Source organism: Platalea leucorodia (genome assembly GCF_965183815.1).
Source record: "Platalea leucorodia genome assembly, chromosome: 2".
In the NCBI taxonomy this organism is placed as follows: Eukaryota; Metazoa; Chordata; class Aves; order Pelecaniformes; family Threskiornithidae; genus Platalea; species Platalea leucorodia.
This window is the reverse complement of record NC_138824.1, coordinates 93988043-94009881: the sequence shown is the minus strand read 5'-3', so window position 1 is coordinate 94009881 and position 21839 is coordinate 93988043. Positions and strand designations below refer to the sequence as shown.

The 21839-nt window shown below is 36.5% G+C and overlaps 1 protein-coding gene across 5 annotated transcripts in view; it reads right to left on the bottom strand.

Annotated features, from left to right (window-relative positions):
- USP9X (ubiquitin specific peptidase 9 X-linked) overlaps positions 1-21839 on the bottom strand; it is a 109271-nt gene that overhangs the window by 10273 nt on the left and 77159 nt on the right. For 3 of the 5 annotated variants that reach the window (XM_082304813.1, XM_082304816.1, XM_082304815.1), the window contains 13 exons: positions 21328-21494; positions 15324-15432; positions 14591-14737; positions 14323-14469; positions 13275-13497; positions 10685-10905; positions 10098-10288; positions 9484-9657; positions 7152-7293; positions 6224-6974; positions 5573-5696; positions 4039-4264; positions 2769-2898 (listed from right to left, as the gene is read on the bottom strand). In XM_082304813.1, the coding sequence (XP_082160939.1) occupies positions 2769-2898; positions 4039-4264; positions 5573-5696; positions 6224-6974; positions 7152-7293; positions 9484-9657; positions 10098-10288; positions 10685-10905; positions 13275-13497; positions 14323-14469; positions 14591-14737; positions 15324-15432; positions 21328-21494 (2752 nt within the window). Of the gene's footprint in view, positions 1-2768; positions 2899-4038; positions 4265-5572; positions 5697-6223; positions 6975-7151; positions 7294-9483; positions 9658-10097; positions 10289-10684; positions 10906-13274; positions 13498-14322; positions 14470-14590; positions 14738-15323; positions 15433-21327; positions 21495-21839 lie in introns of those variants that run through there. The other 2 variants (XM_082304814.1, XR_014227484.1) reach the window with 2 other exon arrangements.

The window sequence follows — 21839 nt, the reverse complement described above, 5'->3', positions numbered from 1 at the left end:
TTTATTATAACCATCATTTACCGTTTGTGGGGAAAAAACAATCAAATCCATAAAGATGCACAAGAAAATTATGTTCAGCTGAAAAATCACATTGAAGGAGAGTTGTAAATGACTACAATTTCTTAACGGTGCTCATTAGCACTTAAGTATCTGTGTTAATAGCAAAGCCTCAGAGAAGGCTTTTGGACAAAGAATTAATCTTTTTATTGTGAGGTCCAGGATAGGATGAACACCCCCCACAGTGTATTTCGTTATTTTTCTGTCATGTCCTACACACATCAATTACAAATTTAAGACATTTCCAACTGTGCCATACTATGCAGTAAGTGTAAATAAGAGTGACAAAACCAATTTAAGAAAAAACAAAACACAAAATGAGAAAACCTCCAAAACCAACCAAAAACCCAACCAACCAAAAAAATCCAAACATGCAGCTAGTTTCACTGCAAGAATACCTTACACATACTACACAAAGACTTACCAGTAAATTCATTATGGCCCTTCTGATGTTGGATTCTGTTTCTCAATTTGGTTAAAAGTCATGATTTTTCATACATTTCCAAGTTTTTTCTTATTCTGAAATACAACTGGACCTTACCTACCATTTTTCTGACAAGGAGGAATCCAGATAGCACCTTATTAGAGCTCTTTTATAGTATCTTTTTGATTATGTTAGTTTTGTAGTTACATCCTTTGTAGAACTGATCTCTTGCTTGCTTTGACGTGAACAATATATTATTTGATTTCTCAAAATGTCAGACAATTTTATCTTTTTCACAGAACTTGGGGTGTTGCAGGGATGACGTATCATGGCTTTTGCTGAACAAACACTCTACATCCATACAGAAGCCTTCAGTTAACAGTAGTAAGACAAGCACAACGGCTTAATATTTCCATGTTTATCTTTGTGGGGCAGATTGTGATAACGATCAGGCCCAGAAATAAACTTTTAGTTATCCTTTCCTGCCTGGCTTCTGAGTGCTTACGAAGTCAGAGGCTTCAACTGCACTGACTGACTATGAAAAGCTAGTAAAGAAGAAAAGGTAAGTTAGAGCAGAACAACTGCATCTCTCTTCACTGTAATGACATTAAGTCCACTCTGGGGGTCATGACGGAACCCTGCCTGACAGAGAATGCTTTGGGAGATAAAGTATATGGAAGGAACATACATTATAAGTGAAATTAAATTAACACAATTGCCTAGATTAATTTTACAGATAGGAAATTAAATCCCTCTCATGTGGGTAGGCAATTTTAAAGAGCTTCCAGAACTCTGCGTGTGTGTGTGTCACTTCTATGTGGAAATACTGAAATAACTCCATTTGGACTGATACACCTGCTTAACACTTTAGCCACAAAGTAATTGAACAGAAACTCACATTTATAACTTGCCTGCATGAGCTGATAACCAGCAATGGCTGAGCTGCTCAGTATTATGGGCATTTTGTAAAATTTCCAAGGGAACTGGATCTCCTAGCTTCATACTACTTTACATAAAAGGATGAAAATATCTTGTATTAGAGCAAGAGAGAGAGAGCGAGCATTCTTCCACTATAGAATATCGTGTCTTGTTTAGAACTTGCCGTAGAGAAAGATGCTTTGTCACTTATGCTACCACATGTGAAAGAGGAATGGGCCGCTGACAGAAGACCCTAGTAACTGTGGCAAGTAAGAATGTAGAGTTCTGTGACAATTCACTAGATATGAACCTGTGACTACCTGCGTCAACCTGAGAGTGCAAAAGCAGTCCTTTAATCATTTGACTTGCATTTTGTTACTCTTAATTGCTCTTCCTCAGGGCAAATATGTAAAGCAGCAACGGACTAACTCACCTGAGAAACAGTTTATTCAATCAATCATCAATAATACAGGTAGTCCTACTAGTCTTGCATTCAAAGGTGTTAAAAAAAAAATCATTTGTGATCATATTGAATCGCTAATTTAATCTTTCATCAGAAAATTTACGACTGTAGTCTTTATGAAAAGAATCACTGTCTCAAGCCTGGGAGAACTATACTTAAGCCTTCTTACATTGCAAAAACACTGGCTTTTCTTCCCTGGTTATCTTGGAGGAACTACAATACCTGATAAATTTATAGTGGAATTTCCTGATTCTTTCATTCTTTTACCTCATGTGATACCTATGGTGAAAGCACTCTGGCAAGTAATGATGTCTAAGAACAAACACAGACTGAGCTATTTCCTCAGCCTCCCAAAGAGTCTTTAAAGGGAAGACAGATACAGAGTCAGTGTTTCGCATTCATAGGTGTGAACTTCAAAGGTCAACTAAAGAAATTAATATTGAAAGGGCACAGTTGGAATATATAGACAAAGTATTTATGTTTCCATAAAGGAGAATCATGCATCTCTCTCTTTTTTGAACTTTTATCTTCCTCAACTTCTTCAGGCTCAAAGCAGATGACAGCCCTACATGCTTCTTGGGTCTCATGACCTCCCTGCAAAGGAGCCCTGAACAAAGTGTCATCTCGCTTGCCATTTTTTTTACCCCCACATCCTCTCAGAATGACACATTCTTATTGCTCCAAGCTTCTCATGTTAATCTTCCAAGGATGGCAGGAAGACTAAAGCCCCAAACTCCAAACTGGAGGAACACAGATGCTCTAGAGAGCATTTATATAGCATTTAATAACAACAATCTGCCTGAGGGTGAAAAACTGAATTCTCCTGCTGTTACCTGTGTAACTGGTTCATCAATAAAAAACAGTTTATTACAGTGTCATCAGTAAAAGTGTGTGTAATTTGCTTACCTAGGTTGGCATACATCACAAACAGATTGAAATACTGCTGCAAATGGCGCCCATGTTCAGACACTTCTCTTCTTAGAAGATTTAGTACCGCTCTCAGTAAGTGATCACTTAAACTTAAATTATCATAAGCCTATTAAAAAAAAAATAATATCAGTGGTTGAACCTATAAAATCTTTATTTAATTATACTTTCTACTATGGCAGAAAACAGAATTGGTTAAGAGGTATGGGATTCATACAAGCTCCAAAATACTAGCAGCTGGTTAGTCTTCTGTATCTTACACAAAGACAGACAGACAGACAGGGAATAAGACTCCCATCACTAAATACCACAGAAGTCCAATAAATTATGCAAGTATAGAAGCTTTTAATTGAACTTTTTCCCCAATAGCAGCTAGGCTGAAATACTCAGAAAAGCATACGCAGTTCCACTGTGAACTTCATAGACTGAGACAGACAACGAAATCATCTCTACAGCCGTATCTCAAATACCTCATGAAACAAAACACCGTCAAAGCGTATGTGGCTTTAAACTTAATACAAATTCTTTTGCTGGATACAGTAACGAAAACATTCTGAGAAGGTAAGTAGAACAATACAAATAAAAAGTGTCTTACTGTAAACATTAAAAACATGACAAAGCAAAGGCTCAAAAAGGTTATCTTTTAAATTTTAATATAGTCCAAACAAAAACATTGTTATGACAAGTATTACATTAAGATTTTGGCTTTTGTTTGTCAGTTCTAGGTGTATAAAATTAGACAAGTCACTGTCTACTCCTATGCAAAGTTACAATTCTTGACAATTTCAATGTTGCAGGATACAGGAGAAGAGAACTTAGGGAACTGCTGCATATTTTTGTAGTTTTTGTTTGGGTTTTTTTTGTTTGTTTGTTTTTTGTTTGACTGGTTTTGGCGTTTTTTTGTTTGGTTGGTTGGTTTTTTTTTTTTAAATTCTAAATTAAAAACAAGGGTTCACTCCCCTACACATTACAAGCCATGACTTATTTTGCAGATTTCACACTTGCAACTCAACTCAAAGTTCTCACTGCTTAGTCTTCACAGAGATTTACAAATGAGGGGAAACTGAACCGCTCTGACAACAGCTCTCACACACACTGGTCGAGTTAACATGACGTATGTAGTGCAAAATAGACTGTACAGCTTTCCTGTAAACACTGATGCATCTACTCCAGAATTTACTTTACATTAAATGTTTGTTATGAAGAAGTAAGAATAAGTTTCAAAGTTTTTTGTTAGAAAATTAAATACCTGACTGGAAGGTCCAGGAGAGGCAAAAGGTGAAGGACATGGTCCATCTTGCAATGAAAAATGTGCAATAAATACTATAAGTTTTGCAAATGCACCCCTCACTTCAGCACTAGGGCATTCCAAAAGATACTCAGAGAAGCGGTTTGAAACATTAAAAAGGACGTTGTGTGCAAACCAAAAGCGTACATTCTTGCTGTGACGAAGGAGGATGCATAATGCATCATACCTGAAACAGAAGATGATACGATTGAGCGATTATGACCAAATGTAGACATTAACGAATTTTGGCAGATGTATTCTTTTGCAGAATTTGAAGAAAATACATGTAAAAGGTCTGAAGATCCCTAAACGTTTTTGCTCATAAAATGCTTACAATCAGATAAATTGTAGTTCCTACAGTGATACTCTCTGTTACTAGCAATCACAAATCAAAAAGATACTTCAATTAAAGACCTAACATTTAACTGTAGCATTTTACTTCTATCACCAATAAGAACTAAGACAGGATTACATGCCCTAACTCCCAAACTACTACTCAACACAGGTCCTAAATTGGCAGCCATGATTCCCTCTGTATTGGAACTGGGGGAGAAGGCGAGGAGTGGAGAACATGTGAGGTGGATTTCATGAGCTGTGTGTAAGACAGGTAACTAAACAGGTAACCTATCAGGAATTTATATTCTTATTTACAGATCTAAACCAACCCAAAACCCCAAAGAGTAAAATATCTGTTCCAGAGAGGGTCTTTGTGTGACTGTCCTCCTTCCTGCAGCAATATTTGAACTCCTCATAATCTCTTAAAATAACAGAAGTAACTCAGCTACTCTGAAAGTTGCTATTGGAGAAAATACATATTTGCCACGTATTACACAACTACTTACTAGTAGCTGGTAAACTACTGGTCATCATGAATACTCGATATTCTTCTAATTCTACCAGTAGTAACCCACACTCCTCTCCTCAACACAGAATGACCTAGCTTAAAGACTAAAATGCTGTGGTGCTATGAGTAATATTGTAGTGTTTGTTATACTACAGATTTGAATTACAGGCCCCATAGCAATGTACATAAAGCACTCTGCTAACAGACTCTAAAAGATTACATACATGTTTCAGAAACAGAATACAAATATAAGCTGCAAAAACGGGTTGTAAAGACCTTTGTTTAAACTACTCAAACTATGAACAAACCATTCTGAATTAAAGTCAGAATGCATGACCTATTAGTTTTGCACTAGCAATAGATTCTACTCCTTTATTCTTTTTAAAAGACAGACGAAAGGCAGATTTAAGCTCTGTTTGAAAATGAATTTTGAAGCTGTTCATCTCAGCAGCTTATTTTAAGGCTCTGTTTCTTCCCAGCATCTTCTGTTCAAATTTTCCCCCCTTTTCATGTGCACCTTGACCATGTATTTGGGGGAGGGGTGAAAATGGGACAGACCACTAACACCTTTTACTGTCATATGTGTATAACTGGGATCTCTAACAGACATTGAACTTTCAAAACTATAATTGTTTTTAAAAGACAAGATACCAATCACTAGCAGGGCCACGGACTATTTTCTTTGTATGAAATCCTGTGGTGAAGAGAAATCTAGCAGCAAGCTGAATACTAATCATAGTTATTTCTTCTGCTTCAGGCAACAGATGATCTTGTCCTAAAGAAAAATCAAAATACTCACATGTAGACAAAGTAAAAGCAATTTACTTTCAATAATTTAACTGATTCCAGATTACTATTTTGCCTGACATTGTGTTCCAATTTTAACAGGAAACTTGATCAAAACAGCCTCTAGCTTCCGTAATGTATCATTTGAAAATGTAAGCTTTAAGACAGTAACAAGTACCTGGAGGCTAATATAAGTCTGATTTTTAGAAATTCAGCATCTCACCTTGGAGAACGGTTTTCAGCAGAACAGCTCACAAGAATAAATATTTTAACATGACTTAGTATAAAAGCTGAATAATAGTTGATAGTTTATCAAAGTATTTTTTGCTAAATATTCTGACACGTTATCACTGATGAACAACTCAACAACAGATGTTTAACTGCAGAAGTCCAGAAAGACAGAGTATTCAAAGCAGAATGCACAAAATTTTCACTGGCTAGACAAATTCTTGACAACACAAATCAAAATTCTTCTTGCAAGAAATTAATCCATAATTATTGCACTAACATACTAACCTGGAGGAGGATTTAAGTAGACACTATTACAAGTAAGCAACTTCTTTATGAACTGGAAATATTCTAGACTGTACTGCATACGATTATGCATGAACTGCACATTCTGCTTCCGTACACTTCGTTCAATGGCTGATGGCATTTTAATCTGATGGGGTTTAGTGGTGATGGCAAGTTCTGAAATATATTTTATTAGTTCATTGTCTTTGTCTATTGTGTCCATACGTTCGTAAAAAAGAATATAAGCATTCCACCATCTCTTCTGGCGCCTGTAGGACATACGCTTCATCATATGATCAAACACTTCTCCCATGTATTCTCCACCAAAACACTGGTTTTTCATTTCTTCATCATCATCCATTTTACACTCTGTCACATCTCCATCATCAAATTTATACCACCGATTTTTCTCACCATCTCCACCATTCCTCTGGATAATATAAGAGTAATAATGTCCACCACTGGCCTGGCCACTGTGTACCAGTACACCAACAAGCCTGTATTTCGTGCTCCCAGAGTGTTCATTTTCTGACTGTTCATTTTGTATTATCTGATTTTCAGGATTTACATCATCTCCTTCCAATTTAGCTACACCTGCCACCGTGTAAGGCTCCATGTCCAGCTCTCGTGGAAATTCAAAATAATCATTGAACTTGATTGCACATTCCCTTTCCCAGTCATAATCAAATCGTTTCAACTGGATTGCAAGAACTGGAGGCAACTTCTTTATCAACAAGCGTTTCACTGTATCAACCTAAAAAAGGACATGAACAGTTATCACTCTTAAGTTTCCATTCATATACTCCTACCTACAACCAAATTCAGTAATTAAAGCATAACTTTTTTTCCCTGAACATGAACTAAGACTGAACTTAGTACGGCTATATAACATCACAGTTGTACACAAATTTAATATATAAGGAATCATTACCTTTTTGTTGCATTTTTCACAATGATATGCATTTGCACCTTCCAATAAATCTCCTTTGACATACTGTTCCAAAGAATCAAGAAGGTTTTGGTGATTTCTTATATCTACATTCAGAGTTGTGAAGGATTCCTCGCATTCGTACCTACCAATGAACAGACAGATGTAAGAGAAAGGTAGAAATGTGTTCAACTTTTATGTTTTACAGGTGCTACACAGCACCTTACTGCAAAAGCTGTATTCAGCGTTTAATGTCAACTTCTGGCAAAAGGAGTTAAGCAATTAAAAGAAAGAACTGAACTCTTTTTTATTGTAGTCTTCCTACAATTACATTACAGTATCTGCACATTGTGTTTTTTGATCTGCACTAACTGTAGTTATTTTATGAAGGTCATAGAAATGACTTGTATGTGTCGAGTTCACTGAAAAGATCATGGAAGTTGAATCTTTTAGCACATCTTGTTTTTAAAGCAGCTAAAGTAGTGTGACAGACTACTTAAGCTAGTAGAGAAGCACAGATAGCAAAGTAGAGTACTTTTTCCATTGCTGACCTTCACTGTCAGGAATTAGACTGATAAACACAAACATTGTATCATACCTAAAGACAACAGTTAAAAAAAAAAAAAAAAAAAAGGCCTTTTAATTTTCTCTATCTGAAAAAAATGAATAGCTGTCTTCATAAAACCACTTTGCATATTTATGACTGGCTTTGACTAACTCTGTTCTCATATGACCTTCAAATTCCTAGCAACAACCCAGCAATGCTTGAGAGACAATCAGTTAAGACACCTTGGAAATAATTTCTTTTTTTTTTTTTTAAAGATAAAGAAGTGATGAATAAATTTTAAAAGTTGCATCTATTCCAACATAACCCTGCAGGGCTTGTTTCTCTGATATGCAATCAAGCATACAAAGGTTTTTGTAACAGTGAATAAATTAATATTTAGAAACATATCAAGTAAAACAGTAACATTCATTCATCTATTAAATAACTTACAAATTTAGAAAGGCTGTTAATCTGTCATACCCCAATCCAGTAGTTTATCATCAGTTTTCTCCTCCCTAAACTACAATCAGGGTAACACTTTTATTAAGAAATACAATTATGCAAATCCAGTAGAGTTCCAAAAAGACAGGTAATACTACACAGCAGTACGTAATATCAGGAATGAATGGTAACTCACATTGCTTCGCATCTGTATCTTCCATTTAATTACCCATTGCGTATAAAATAAAATCACTGTTTTCATTTTATCTTGCAATTTTTCAATTTACTTCTAGTCACACATTTTAACCCATGAAACTTAAGATGTTCCACTTATAAGTTCTTCTAATTCACACATGAGCTCAAATGAAGTTGAAAGATTACCACAATAAAATCAGTTTGTATCAGTGTTTTCTCCTGTATTATAATTGCTAACTGAAGGATAACAGTAAATGGCCAACTTTCACAATGAAGAGAATTTGCAATGGTAATGTGCAGAGAGATCTATATCATTTAAGAATCACCCATGATCTGAAAGATGTAGTGAATAGTAAGAAGGCCAACTGCTAGTGATACAGAATTGAACAAAATAATAAAAGCAGCCAGCTGTTGAAAAAGAACAAGCCCATCATTAGGCCATCTTGAATCCTGCAGACAATTCTAATCATCCACCTCAAAAGGGATATAGAAGAAAAAGTCTAGAGAAGTATAACTGTTCAATTCCTTCACTAAGCATTTGTCATTGATCACCATCATCAAGATAGTGGGCTAGACTTTCAGCCTGATTTGGTATGGGTGGTTTTTTACATACCCTATATGAAGCTGAATTTCAGTATTCACATTTTAAGTTAATTAAAAATACAGCAAACATCTTAAGAAAAAGATAAACTTTCTACACCATTCTCTTTAATTACAGCTTACACAGTGAGTATGAATGGAGTTTTACTCATTGGAATTAAAGATTCATACTTGGGTCAGCTCTATCCATACACTATGGAAGACAGAAGACAGCAACAGCTGTTGGTTGTGTCTTAAAATTTTATACACTGCATTTGGACCCTAAGTTGTTTTCACTTTCAACATGAAAAAGCTGTATCTTTTCCTCCCCGATCAATACACAATGCTTCATATACAATCTGCTAAGTAGAAGCAGTAATAATCAAGTATTTCAAGGCACTTGAAGACAAATTAATGTTAAGGCTGTAGAAAAACAAGGTAGCAAATTCTATTAGCTTTAAAAAAAACAGCCTAAAAACCACACAAAACCCCACTTTTGACTCTTTAGTCACTTTTATAAGGATACAAACACAGGTTCTTTTTCTCTAAGAAAGGAGAATCCCAAACACTTACCGATGTGGGCATCCTTGACAAATCTTCTGATCAGCGAAGGACCCTCCTAAAACTTTACTTAACATTGCTGGATGGCCCAAAGCTTTTAAAGCTTCATCTAAACTGTCCACCAAGGAATTAAAAAATTCTAAAGCATCATGTTGTTCACGTAGATTTACAGGTTCACCCCAAAGTCTGAAAACAAAAGCACATTCTTGTCAAATATTTTTTCCAACAATTTCTTTTCTAAAAAAACATTATTCAAGCTATTAATCTCTCCTTCTTACTGGGCAAAACTATTTATTGGCTTGTGATGTAATATATCAACTGTTACTCTATCCCTGACACTTACTTACTGCTAAGTAAAAACAAGCTTTTGTGTATAACGTCATACTTAATTGAAAGTCTCGATATCAAGGTCGAGAACTGCTACAATTCAGAATAACCATCTCGTTGTAAACTTTGGTTTATTAACAGACTTCTACAGAATGGTGAACAGGTAGGGTAACAGATAGAATGCTGCACAAGTTCTGCTAATTTACACTTAACATCACTATAATTTCTTCTACTATGATTAGTTTTGTTGCATTTCAGCGTTCCAGTGAACAGACATCAATACTAAATTTTCTATTTACCTAAATTGTTTCCAAAACCCTCTTGGTACATAGTACTGTAGCCTGGAAGCTGCTAAATGACCAAAAATTACTTGGAGATGCCTCAGAACTCCAATGTTGTACTCTTTTCTATCTTCTGTTTTACTCAGCGCTGGTTTGTCTTCATACTGATGTGGATAGCCAAACACATCATCTCGCGGGTCAACATTGCTCTGAAAAGCAGAAGAAAATTTGTGCAATTAACTTTGATATGTAGCTATCTCATAGCTAGTTGTATCCCTTGTTTCATTTAACAATCTAAGGTGTTTCATATTCTCATCTGAAGAAACAAATCATGTCTTTGTATGCATCAACGGAGTCCTGGTGGCAGAAGTGGTGTACAGTACTTTTAAGTACAAATCCATGAGGAGGAAGTCTGCAAACCCTGCTACTTGGATCTTTTTAACTGCCTCTCTGGCAGTGAGCCTATTCAATTAAGAAATACTATGCTATTGTCCTCACTGCTAGCAGTAGAAAGCAAAGTGATTAGCAACTTATATTTGTTATAACCTTTTCATTAAAGAGAGTTCTATTTTAAAGATAAGCAAGTCCTCTGTAATTAAATTTACCTCGTTGTCCTGCTTTTCATCCCCAGACATGTCATCATCTACATCACTGCCTGTGCCTTCAATTGCAAGAATCCCATTCCTGATGGCTGGAATCATGTACAGCTGCTGAATGACAGAATTCATGTAACAAGTGGCACCAGCATTTTTTAGTCCTACAAATCCCTTTGGTGGTCGAGGCCCAACAGGTGGTAGATACTCCCATTCTGTAAGTGCTTCACAAGCTGTAAGAAAATAGCAGAATGTGATTAGGAAACGATTTTGTTATAAAAGAATTAGACCATCAATGGAGTACAAAGGGCGGTGGCATAAAATTAGTGTAAGTCTGTATCACATTGTTGTTTAAGAAAACAAATGTTCCACCAGAAAACTTCATTGCTAAAATTAACACAGCTTCTATGAATGATAGTTCTATCTGTAATCTTAACATTACACAATTTTCTTCTATTGCATAACTAAAAAGGTGGCCAGACAAAAATTCAGTCTATTTATGTATCAAACAGAAGTCTTCCCTCAATACCAGCAAGTTTCTTAGCTGAAGAATTCAGCTGAATGAATCTAGAGTATATCATCAATTTATAAGCCTTTCACAAATTTATAATCCTTTTAAAATTACAGTATTTCACTTATGCCTCACTTTTCCTTGCCAGGACAGGAAACAGTTTTAGATAATGGTATCTATGTGACTTGTGATAGATTTTTTTTCTCCTGAGCCTTCTCCCTCAGACCTCTCACATCTCTTCAGAGTACATTTACAATCACAGGTTTCCTATGCTAACTTGTTGGTTTTAACACAAAAAATTCTGATGTAACAGAAAGTAAGAGAGCATGCATGTTTACAAGCAAGCTTTACTTGGTATGTGAAACCCCCAGCATGCACAGTTCATACACGTGTTCTCTCTTCTGTCTGACATACCATGGAGATCTGGCATTCTATCGTGCTTATCAAATATTTAAGTGGAAGGAAATGCCATAAAATCCTTCTAATTGTGAGGTGATAAGAAATACACTATTTCCCAACAGAAAGGAGTGAAGAAAAAAGGATGAGGCGGGGGGGGAGGGAAATCATAAAGCTGCCCTTTTCATTTGTTGAGATGGAACCAAACAGGACGGGATTGCAAAACCTCCAATGACTCACTGATACCACCAACTGGGCAAGTAGCACTGCTACTGTGAGAGGCAGTGGACAATACCCACTATGGGATACTATTTCTAGTTGCTTATAGCTTTGCTAAACTCTACAAGTTTAAACATTCTGTTAAATCACAGAATGGTTTGGGGTGGAAGGGACCTTTAAAGATCATCTAGTCCAAACCCCTGCCACAGGCAGGGATATCTTTCACTAGACCAGGTTGCTCAAAGCCCCATCCGAGCTGGCATTGAACACTTCCAACAAGGGGGCATGCACAACTTCTCTGGGCAGCCTGTTCCAGTGCCTCACCAGCCTTATCATAAAGAATTTCTTCCTTATGTCCAACCTAAATCTACCCTCTTTCAGTTGAAAATCATTGCCCCTTGTCCTGCCACTACAGGCCCTGGTAAAAAGTCTCTCTACATCTTTCTCATAAGCCCCATTTAAGTATTGAAAGGCCGCAATTAAGGTCTCCCTGGAGACCTCTTCTCCAGGCTGAACAACCCCAACTCTCCCACCCCTTCTTCCCATACGAGTTTGCGTTTGCTTGGGGTTTGTTTTGGTTTTGTGTGGGGTTTTTTTTGGTTTTTTTTGTTTGTTTGTTTGTTTGTTTTTTAAGCTTCCCCTCTTAATGATAGCCAAAATGGTTTAGCTACCCCATTTAGGGCTGCAGAAAATACGCTCATTTGTTTTTAAGAAAGTCTTACATGCTTTTTATTGATGACAAAAATCTGTGTTAAGTACGAGCCTTTTGTCATCCTTGTGAAAATTAGCCCAAGTTTCATTTGACTATCAGCTTTTGAAACACTAACATTTCTAAGTTTTTGTACGTACTGCAATTGCTATAATCTTTCTCCAGTGAGGAGAAAGTTAATTTAAGTGCAGAGCTGTGCTGAGTCAAGTCCAAAACTGAGAGAACGTCTGAGAAAGGCCTATGACAAGCAGAGAATGCGTACAGAACTAAAAAGGGCAACAGGATAGTGGACCTGTGTCTGTGTGTGGACAATGATGACAAATTAGGTGAGCAACCGAGAGACTGGCACTAAAACTAAGCCGAAGGTACCTGATGAGGTTCTGGGATTGGTTAGGCAGAGCCTGAAACGATGAGACAGAAGTAGAAGATACAGACAGAATGAGGTTCCTGGGAGCTGCTAGGGACAAAGGGGAGTAGCCAGAGATCAGGGTAGGAAGGGTCAGACTGTGTAAGTGACTGGGGCTGGAACTTGGATGCAACCATGTAATGCAAGTCAGTACATTCACTGCATAAAGAAGAACAAATAAAGGCTACACTGACAAACTTTTCTAGATTTTGACAGCCTGATTTTGCAACATTAAAAGCAGCCACAAACAAAACACAAACTAGAAAAACTCAGCATCTAGTTCAGTTGATAATATAAACAAAACCTATGCATAATATATACGTTAAGAAGTAGAAAATAGGTAATTAAAAATATTACATACTAGTGATTGCTGTACCTATGTAATACATTTCAGTCAAGGTGTCTACTATCTGTTTGAGATTTCGGACACATCCAACTGCTAGTGCAACTAGTAGCTCAAAGCCAGCATTAATAGTGGCTGGTGAACTACAGACTGGTATGGCCTGCTCAGCAGGCAATTCTCCATTTCTCATGTATTGTAGATAAACATTGGATGCCGGAAAGATGAAATCATCTATCAACTCCTGAAAAAAACAAAAGAAAATAAATCTCCTGTTACCATAGAAATGTGCACTAGTTTATGACAGAATAAGAATTATTATATAAATGAATGTCTGAGAAACAGAGGAGTACTTTAAAAAACCACGAGTTAAAATTGAGACCAACACTATAACGAGCTTTTAAATTTAGAACAGAGTAACTCCATTCTAAAGTGGTTCCCTGCAAACCCACCCCCCTCCACTGCAAGTTAAAAATAAATCTGTATTCTTCTTGATTGGTAAAAATTTTCTTTTGCCAAACCAGTATTATCTACAAAGCTCTTTATCAATTAGTGCTGAAAACAACATTGCTGCTGTATAATATCAGAGGTACAGAGAAAACCTGTCTGATTAGAGAGACACTCAGATGTCATGCATTTGTTCAAACCTGACATAAACATTAATACCACTCATCAACAACATGCGGAGAAAAGACAATACAGAGGTAATATTATTATTATAAATAATAATATATATAATAAAGCAGTCCTATACAGGACTATCCTGTATCTAGCTCACTATCCTTGTGTGATGTTTGCCAAGTCTTGGACTAACAGCTCACGAGGTTACGACTCCATACACAGTGGTTCCGAGGAATGACAATGTTAAGCACCCTTATGAGTGAAACGTAAATTTTTTTAAAAATTATTTTTAAAGAGAACATTAAACTCCAATTAGAAGCAGTTGTCAAACAGTTAAATTGGGACCTTTTATGGTTACAGACCACAAGATGCAAAGCTTCTTTTTACCTATTTATAGTAAACAAACAAAAAACCCCTCACCTCCGTAGGTCAAAAAACTTGAACTTACTTTAATGAGATTAGCACCTCCTTTTTCACAACCAATGTGGTATTTCTTCTCAGGTGTCTGGAATGCTAACAACTCTTTTGTTACTCCAAGGTGACCCTCTAAGATAGTTTCTTCGACACCTGTTTCCCCTGTTCTTTTTACTTCATCCTGCCATTTAAGAGAAAGTTAGGATATTCTAAATAATATACATCTACCAACCTTAAAACTGCACTTTACAACAAAGCAGCAAAAAGCTGATTATCAGAAATAAATTGATCCTAAAACTTACCCTAATCCTCTTAAGCCAGTCAATTTCATTGTTGAGAAGAACTTCAGCATTGGGTACATTAATATTACTGTTGTAAGCATAGTTAAGAAGATGTCTTAAGAGAGTGAAGTAGTCTCCAGAATGCTTAGCTCTCTCTCTTGCAGTACTCTACGTAAACCAAAAACAAATGATACAGAATTCATACACACTTCTACTTACAGCGCAACACTGACGTATCTTCCCTAAAACTGGCACTAAATATAAAAGAGAAGAAGCATAAGGTAATTTTTAACCTTTTAGAAGTTTGCAGTTGTATTTAGCTGTTAATGAATGACTTCTGGACTATTTTAGTAGCAATTTCTATACCTGAATGGGAAACAAACAATGAAGTGATCAAGCAAGCCATGAGCACGTAGAATCGAAAAGCCCTGGCAGGCCCAGTAAAAGAAGGCAACAACTGTAGGTAACTATCTAATCTGCTAATGATTTTTACTTGAAGGTTATCATTCACTGAAGATCAAATGCATATATTAAAGTTCATTGATCATATTCTTATCAGAAAATGCAAAAAAGTCCCCTCCCTCCTCATCTAACTCAAATGGAAACAGACTGTGCTGCTTGCCTATAGGTCAAAAGGAATCTGTATTTTAGTGACTGTTGTTAATAGCAATTTGCCTTTTCTTGCAGATATTTTCTCTTATTACTTTTTATAGAAATTCACATTGTACTGAAGCCTTTACGTCTAAAAACTTACCCCTAGAACAGTAAACAGCAGAGTAATGAAGAAAAGGAGAGGTCTCTGTCCCATGCAACACCTGGTAGCCATTAAAAAGAATTGTTCCTGTGCCATCTGACGAACAGTTCTGGAAATCATTTAATAGAAACATTAAATACAATCTCCCTATCCAAACAGGACATTTAAAAAAACCCAATTAAATCTGTGCTTATCTGCTTAATGCCATTTTCTAAAACTGCACATAATGTAAGAAACAAGAATACTTTAATTATTCACTACCCATCATATTGTTTCTCCTTGCAGTGAAATTTTAGACATGTGAATTACTATTACAAAACCTGTTCCACAAATCAAATATTTAAAGGTAAAAAAAACAAACAAACAAAACAACCAAAACCTTATCATCACCTAACCACTAAATCTTTGCAACTGCCAACAAATATTGCATAACACAAGCAATTTGCAACCCTAAACAAATAATTTTTTCTAATCAAGCACCAGTTGTGCCTGAAAGACAAAATAAAACTATCCTAGTAAAACCGCTCTTATGTATCACTACAGCAGTTTGCTGAGCATCCATGAAGTGATCAAAATTTATCACTAGTAAGAAATAAGAAAAAATGACCCCTTGAAAATTCAAGTGGCTAGAATTAAAGGAATTTTTTCATTTAATAACTTAATCTAACCACTGGAATAATGTGGGAATGGATAAGCTTAAGGGAAAAAAAAAATTTAAGGCAAACTCTAGTCTTCCAAGTTGTAAGATTAATTGCCTGAGCATTATAGCTTGTAAAAACTGTTAGAAACAACTCTGCTTGGGTGGGGAGAGAATACAAATGAATGCTGTGCTTTATTAAAGTATCTCAATGTATGAGAAACTGAATTTTACAGTGTCTTTTTGATGTGGCTGTCATTGTTTTCTGCCCATAAGGTCACTGTGGAAAGCACACAAAAGAATATTATTTCCTTCAGAGGTCTTTCCTGTGCGGTTAACTGTGCTTCAAAGACATGAAAGAATGACCATGATGTCAGAGCAAAGATGCACCTAGCTGAGCATTGCGTCTCTGGCATACACCTAGGAAAGTGCACAAGAAAAGGGAAGCACACAGTGACACTTCTCCAGAACGTTCTGTCAGCTTCTAACAATTTGTGGTTCAGGAAGACTACCAAAAGCAGTATTTCATAGCCCTCACTGGACAAATTCATCAAAGAACCCCTCAAAGTATTTCCAAACTGGAGGTTGACACTGCTTAAATGTTATGCTCAAGAAGTTCTTATACAAAGAAACACTGTTCTCTATTTATTCTCCCTTTGCTACTTCTGATTTTAAAGGTCTCTGTGGTATTCTCCTCCCACCATTTATCTCTTCTCCAGTATGAAGTGCCCCAAGCTATTCAGCTGTTCCTCAGATGGAAGTCATTTCAGAGCTTTGATCTCCCTTGTCACCCTTCTCTGATCTTTGCAAGTTCTACTACATTGCTTTGAGTTGCAGAAGACCGTGGGGTGGAGGAGGTCTGTTTTGTTCTTAATAATAATTGACATTTTATGGGATCTGATTGCTGAGCTGACGTTTTCATAAAACTTCTCACAGAAATTTCTTTTAAGATGCAACCCCTCAACTGCTTGGTACACATCACACAGACACTCCTCAGGTTCACGCACTTAAAAGCAGAATGTAACAGATAAAGGTGGTATTCTCCTAAAGTGAGAAATCTGACCAAGGAAACACATGCTTCACGCTGTTAGGTCTCTAAGGAGCATGCGGTATTTGAACACAAGTATTGTATTTTCATGAGGCTATAACAATCTAAGAGCTCTTAAGGAACCATGGGAGGGATGCAGCTGCCCAAACACAGGCATCTAGTGCCATGTTAGACACCATGACAACAGCGTAGAGCTGGCAGATAGGACACGAGTTGCATGATGAATGTACACTCACCCAGTGGAACAGCTGGAGGCCAAATGCCTCCGTTAAGACAGGCAACCTGAATCCTATCCTACTGATAGCTCCAGGATACAGATTTCTGTTTATTTAACAGAAGTCAGCCTCTTCAATGGGTATAAGCGCCAGTGCTTTACACGGGCAGTAAGAATTGTTATTTATTTGGGCCACATAGAATCATAGAATCGTCAAGGTTGGAAAAGACCCTTAAGATCATATATATGACCACCAAACACTTCGCAGCCATCACTGGAAAACTTCTGGGTTCCAGGATCATTTAGGACTAACTGTTCAGCCATCTACTGCTGACTAAGCCAGTCTTGTATTCAGTGGTCACGACTATAAAATCAATTACTTTGGAGAGTAAAGACTGCTCTAGCATTTAGTATTAAACATTTCGCATTCTGTTTCTCAATGTATAGGTACCACGGTTATGCTAGGAGGAAACAGCAGAAGTCCCATACAATCTCAACCTCTGAAAGAAACAAACAAGACCCACTAGTCCATCTGATCTTTTCCAAAATGATCATATTTGTGAGATCTGAACTTGATCATCTTCCTTGTCTTTTATGGTGCACCAGAAACATTTTCTCACATGCATATTTTTGCTCACATTGTTCTCTGACCGAGGACAGGAGATTAGAGAACAATAGTTGAAAATGGAAGTATATTCAGAATTCTGTCTGGTATTTGCTAAACTTTCTCTGCACTGCAAACACTGAATTTGTTTCCACATTAATTCAGAAAAGGAAATTTATTTTAGCTTAGTTCAACTTCACTGTCGTCATTTTCAAAGCGGTCTTCCATTTCTACTCATGTTTATGCTGTTCTAACCATCATGTAATAATGAACAGTTGTATTCTAAGTGAGATCATCACATATTTCAGAAATTTTACAAGCATATGAGAGAAAAGAGCTCAAAGGTTAGCTTCTTGTACTGACCAGTATGAACCATTTTTCCATACAATAAATTCAGCTCATTTCCCATTCTGGTGGAGAAAGCAGAGATAAGGAGCTGAGCAGCAGTCCACTTGGATAAGATACGCCTTTAAAGATTTTATCCCCTCTGACAAAAAACCCAAACAAACCCCATCCATTAATACTACTCTTATTTTTAATGGGTGAAAAGCTAGCAAACCTGGGGAATTAAGCCACTGTTGTTCAGACATGGGCTGACGTGCCAATAAAACATGTGGAAAGAGAAGCCCCAGCTTAGGGACACATCTAGTTTCTTCCAGTGTTTTAGGAAGAGAAGTATAACCGTCAACTATTCCCTAGGCATAACAATATGAAATAGTTGGGATTCAAATTCAGTCAACAAAGCTCAAATCAACAACAAGAAGAGTAACCACTGGAAGAGACTGGCAAAACCATGACAGATATTCCCATCTGTAAATCAAGACTCTAGGTTTTGCTAAAAAGACCTTCTACTTCCATCACAAACTGTGTTACGTAGAACCTGCGCAATGAAATTCAGAGACTAAATTGTTGAAGACTTATAGATTTCAAAGTTCCCAATTTGAACCAATAGTTGTCTTCCTTAGGGAAATACAACCAGAACAGAAAAATCCTTGCAAAGAGCATCTGCAGTTTTCAAATACTGAAAAAGTGGGAACAAATCATCTTTGGTGTACATTTGTCATTGGCACTATTCTGTTTGTAAAAACAGAACGTTGCTATCTTGCTAGTAACTACTTTAATATTTTACATTGTGCTGTAAATGTAAAACAAAGCAGACTAATTCTTTTTGTAACCAATTAACAGTTAAATGTACTCATTCTTTTTTGTTTGTTTTTTTTTTAAAGTAAACATTAACACAGCTATTCTGTGAGTTCTTGCAGAGAAAAAGGCGTTATGGGCTAGAGTGGGAAGGATCACAAAACAGATTCATAGTAACAAAAAAATATCCCAGTACTTTCTTCTTTCAGTTATTCTTGATAACAAAATCCTGGCCTATTAATCCAAACCAGCGAAAGTGATAGCAAATAAGAAACTTTTAACCCTGACACCTGATAAATGGTGGCAGAGATAAAACAAAACAGGAGAGATACCTAGCTGTGGTGACAGCTTTCCAGCCCACGTAAAGTGACAAGAATCTCAGTCTGTGATATTCAAAGCTTAAATAAAGGTTTTAAGACCATTTCATGAGACATGTCACACCAGAAGCAGCCCCAGAAGTTTTAATGTTGTAATACTGCCAATAAATAAGCACAGGGATCACACAGATTTGGTCACTGTATTAGATAATAATGTTTAAGTTCTCCGAAGTTACTATTTGTGCAAACACACTTCTTATTTACAAACTAAACCTGAGAACTGCTCACTGAACTTAATATGCAAAGAAATACTTCCGTCTGCAAAGTGTTGATACCAAACACTAACTGAAATATAAACAAATGTTGGTAAACACTTGAGAAACGTCAGATAACTACAATAAAATTTATTATAAAAATTATCACCCATTACTTATATTTGTACAATTAAGACCATGTTAAAAAAGCCATGAATCTGAAATCTTTGGACCCCACCCCCACCCCAAAAAAAAAAAAAAAAAAAAAAAATCAAAGGATAGGGCAACACTAACACTTGCCTATGCTATTCAGCTGTACTGGTACTCCAAATTTGACATGTGGCCAACATACACTTACTGTCAAAATAGTAACTTAATATCAACTGTTGACAGTTTTAAAAATAAAATTTAGTGATTTCTTACTCATCAGCCTTGAAAGTTACCAAAAATAGTGAAAGACAGCTTGTTTCATTTAATGTGTAAAATTACAACATACATTTGTCAGCATGTTTGTTAAACTTATCTAACTTAAGTGATAATAACAAGCTTCAGGGAACCTGAAAATTCAACATCCTATATCACAGCTTGCAAACTAACAAAGCTTGTGGGGTTCTGATAATAACACTCCACAGTTTCACCAATGTGTGCAAGTGGTTTATTGTAAAGACATACTCTGATGATACTATTAATCCTTCTGTTATGGTGAATATTCCTGAACATAGGATTTTTCAACCTGTTTTATCTAGAAAAGTAAAAAACCCAAAACATGGTTCTGAAATTCTGACCCCAGTCATCTCAGAGCACCACAATCTGACTCCATTTAAAATGTACTGAAAGGCTTAGACAGCTTCACTAATTTCTGATCTCTGACATTTCTCAAAGAAAAGTTAAAATACTCATGGAACAATATCTAGAGATATCTAGAATTAAATCTTTAGTAACAGTTCAAAGCACTTTTAACTTTAATAACAACATACAAAAACTTCCCACTTGCATGGCTTCTACAGATACACACCCCAATACTTCACATCACAATTTCAGATGGACTAAAAGTCACAAGACACACATCATACAGACTGCTGTATCGTGCAGATGCTGTCTAAGGAGAACTGTAGGAATAGCTTTGAGATAACAAGAGATCCCTGAACTCTACAGCAGGACTGCAGGGCAACCGTACCACATCACTCTTGGCAGCTCCTGCTGGTTTTCCCTGTCCCATCTGTCCCCCAACAGTGCTAAGGATTCCACCAAGACGCTGCTACTGCACCAGATGACAGCTCTACATAAAACATGTGAATCACGTGAAGAGTCACAAGTGTACCACTCCAGTGCAAGAAAACCAGAGGACTAAATCTTAACTTCCCCCCCTCCTCAAACTGCTAGCACTGTATCTTGTCTTTACTTAACAGAAAAAAAGTATAGGAAATATCTTCTATACCTAAGTCGCTTAAATATTCTAATGTAGCGAATATTCACGTAATTTCCACAAAACATAAAGTACCTATTATTTTATTCTAAATAAGTTGTTCTAAAGCCATCAGTAGCACATTACCAGGCGTCCATCTGGCTTCACAATATCCTCCTTATGAGAACAAAGAAGATGGGACTGATATAGCTACCACTTTAGGACAGGTATCCAAATTACAGAATTATATTGCTAAAAAAATAAATTAAGACAACTGCAGAAAAATCACCTAAATGAGTCACTGCTCTGTATTTAGGCTTTATATTAATTTTGAATTGCAAAATAATATATGTGATAAAAAAAAAAAACCACCATGAAAACTTACCTGCTGTGACAGTGCAATAGCAAATCAATGATAAATGTCTGCCATGCCTTTTCTTTACTGAGTGCATCCAGTGCCGTTGGAATCAAAGCAAAACACAGGGTCATCACCTCCAATGCTTCACAGCAAACTTGTTCATCTTCCATGTCTGGTTCGTTTCCTGCATTTGTCTGTGAAAATAAACAAGACAGCACAAAGTGGGTATAGAAAAAAATCCTGAGAAACCCAACTGGCTCCAAGGTATATATACTAAATACAAACACAAACCACGAATTTGTATACTAAGTGATTATCAGTGCCAAGTATTTTATGCACTCCACTCAGATGTGATTCAAAGCACTATGCGGGATGACCTGAACTTCCACTACTGTGCTTCTTGGAGGAGGATTCCAAGTACAAACTTAAGGAGCCAGAAGTCAAATAGGAAGCTTGTAGGCAAAAGTTACATCAGTTAGTACTCTTGGGTTTCTTTGTTGGCTTGTATTTGGGTTTTGTTTGCTTGTTTTTTTGATTTT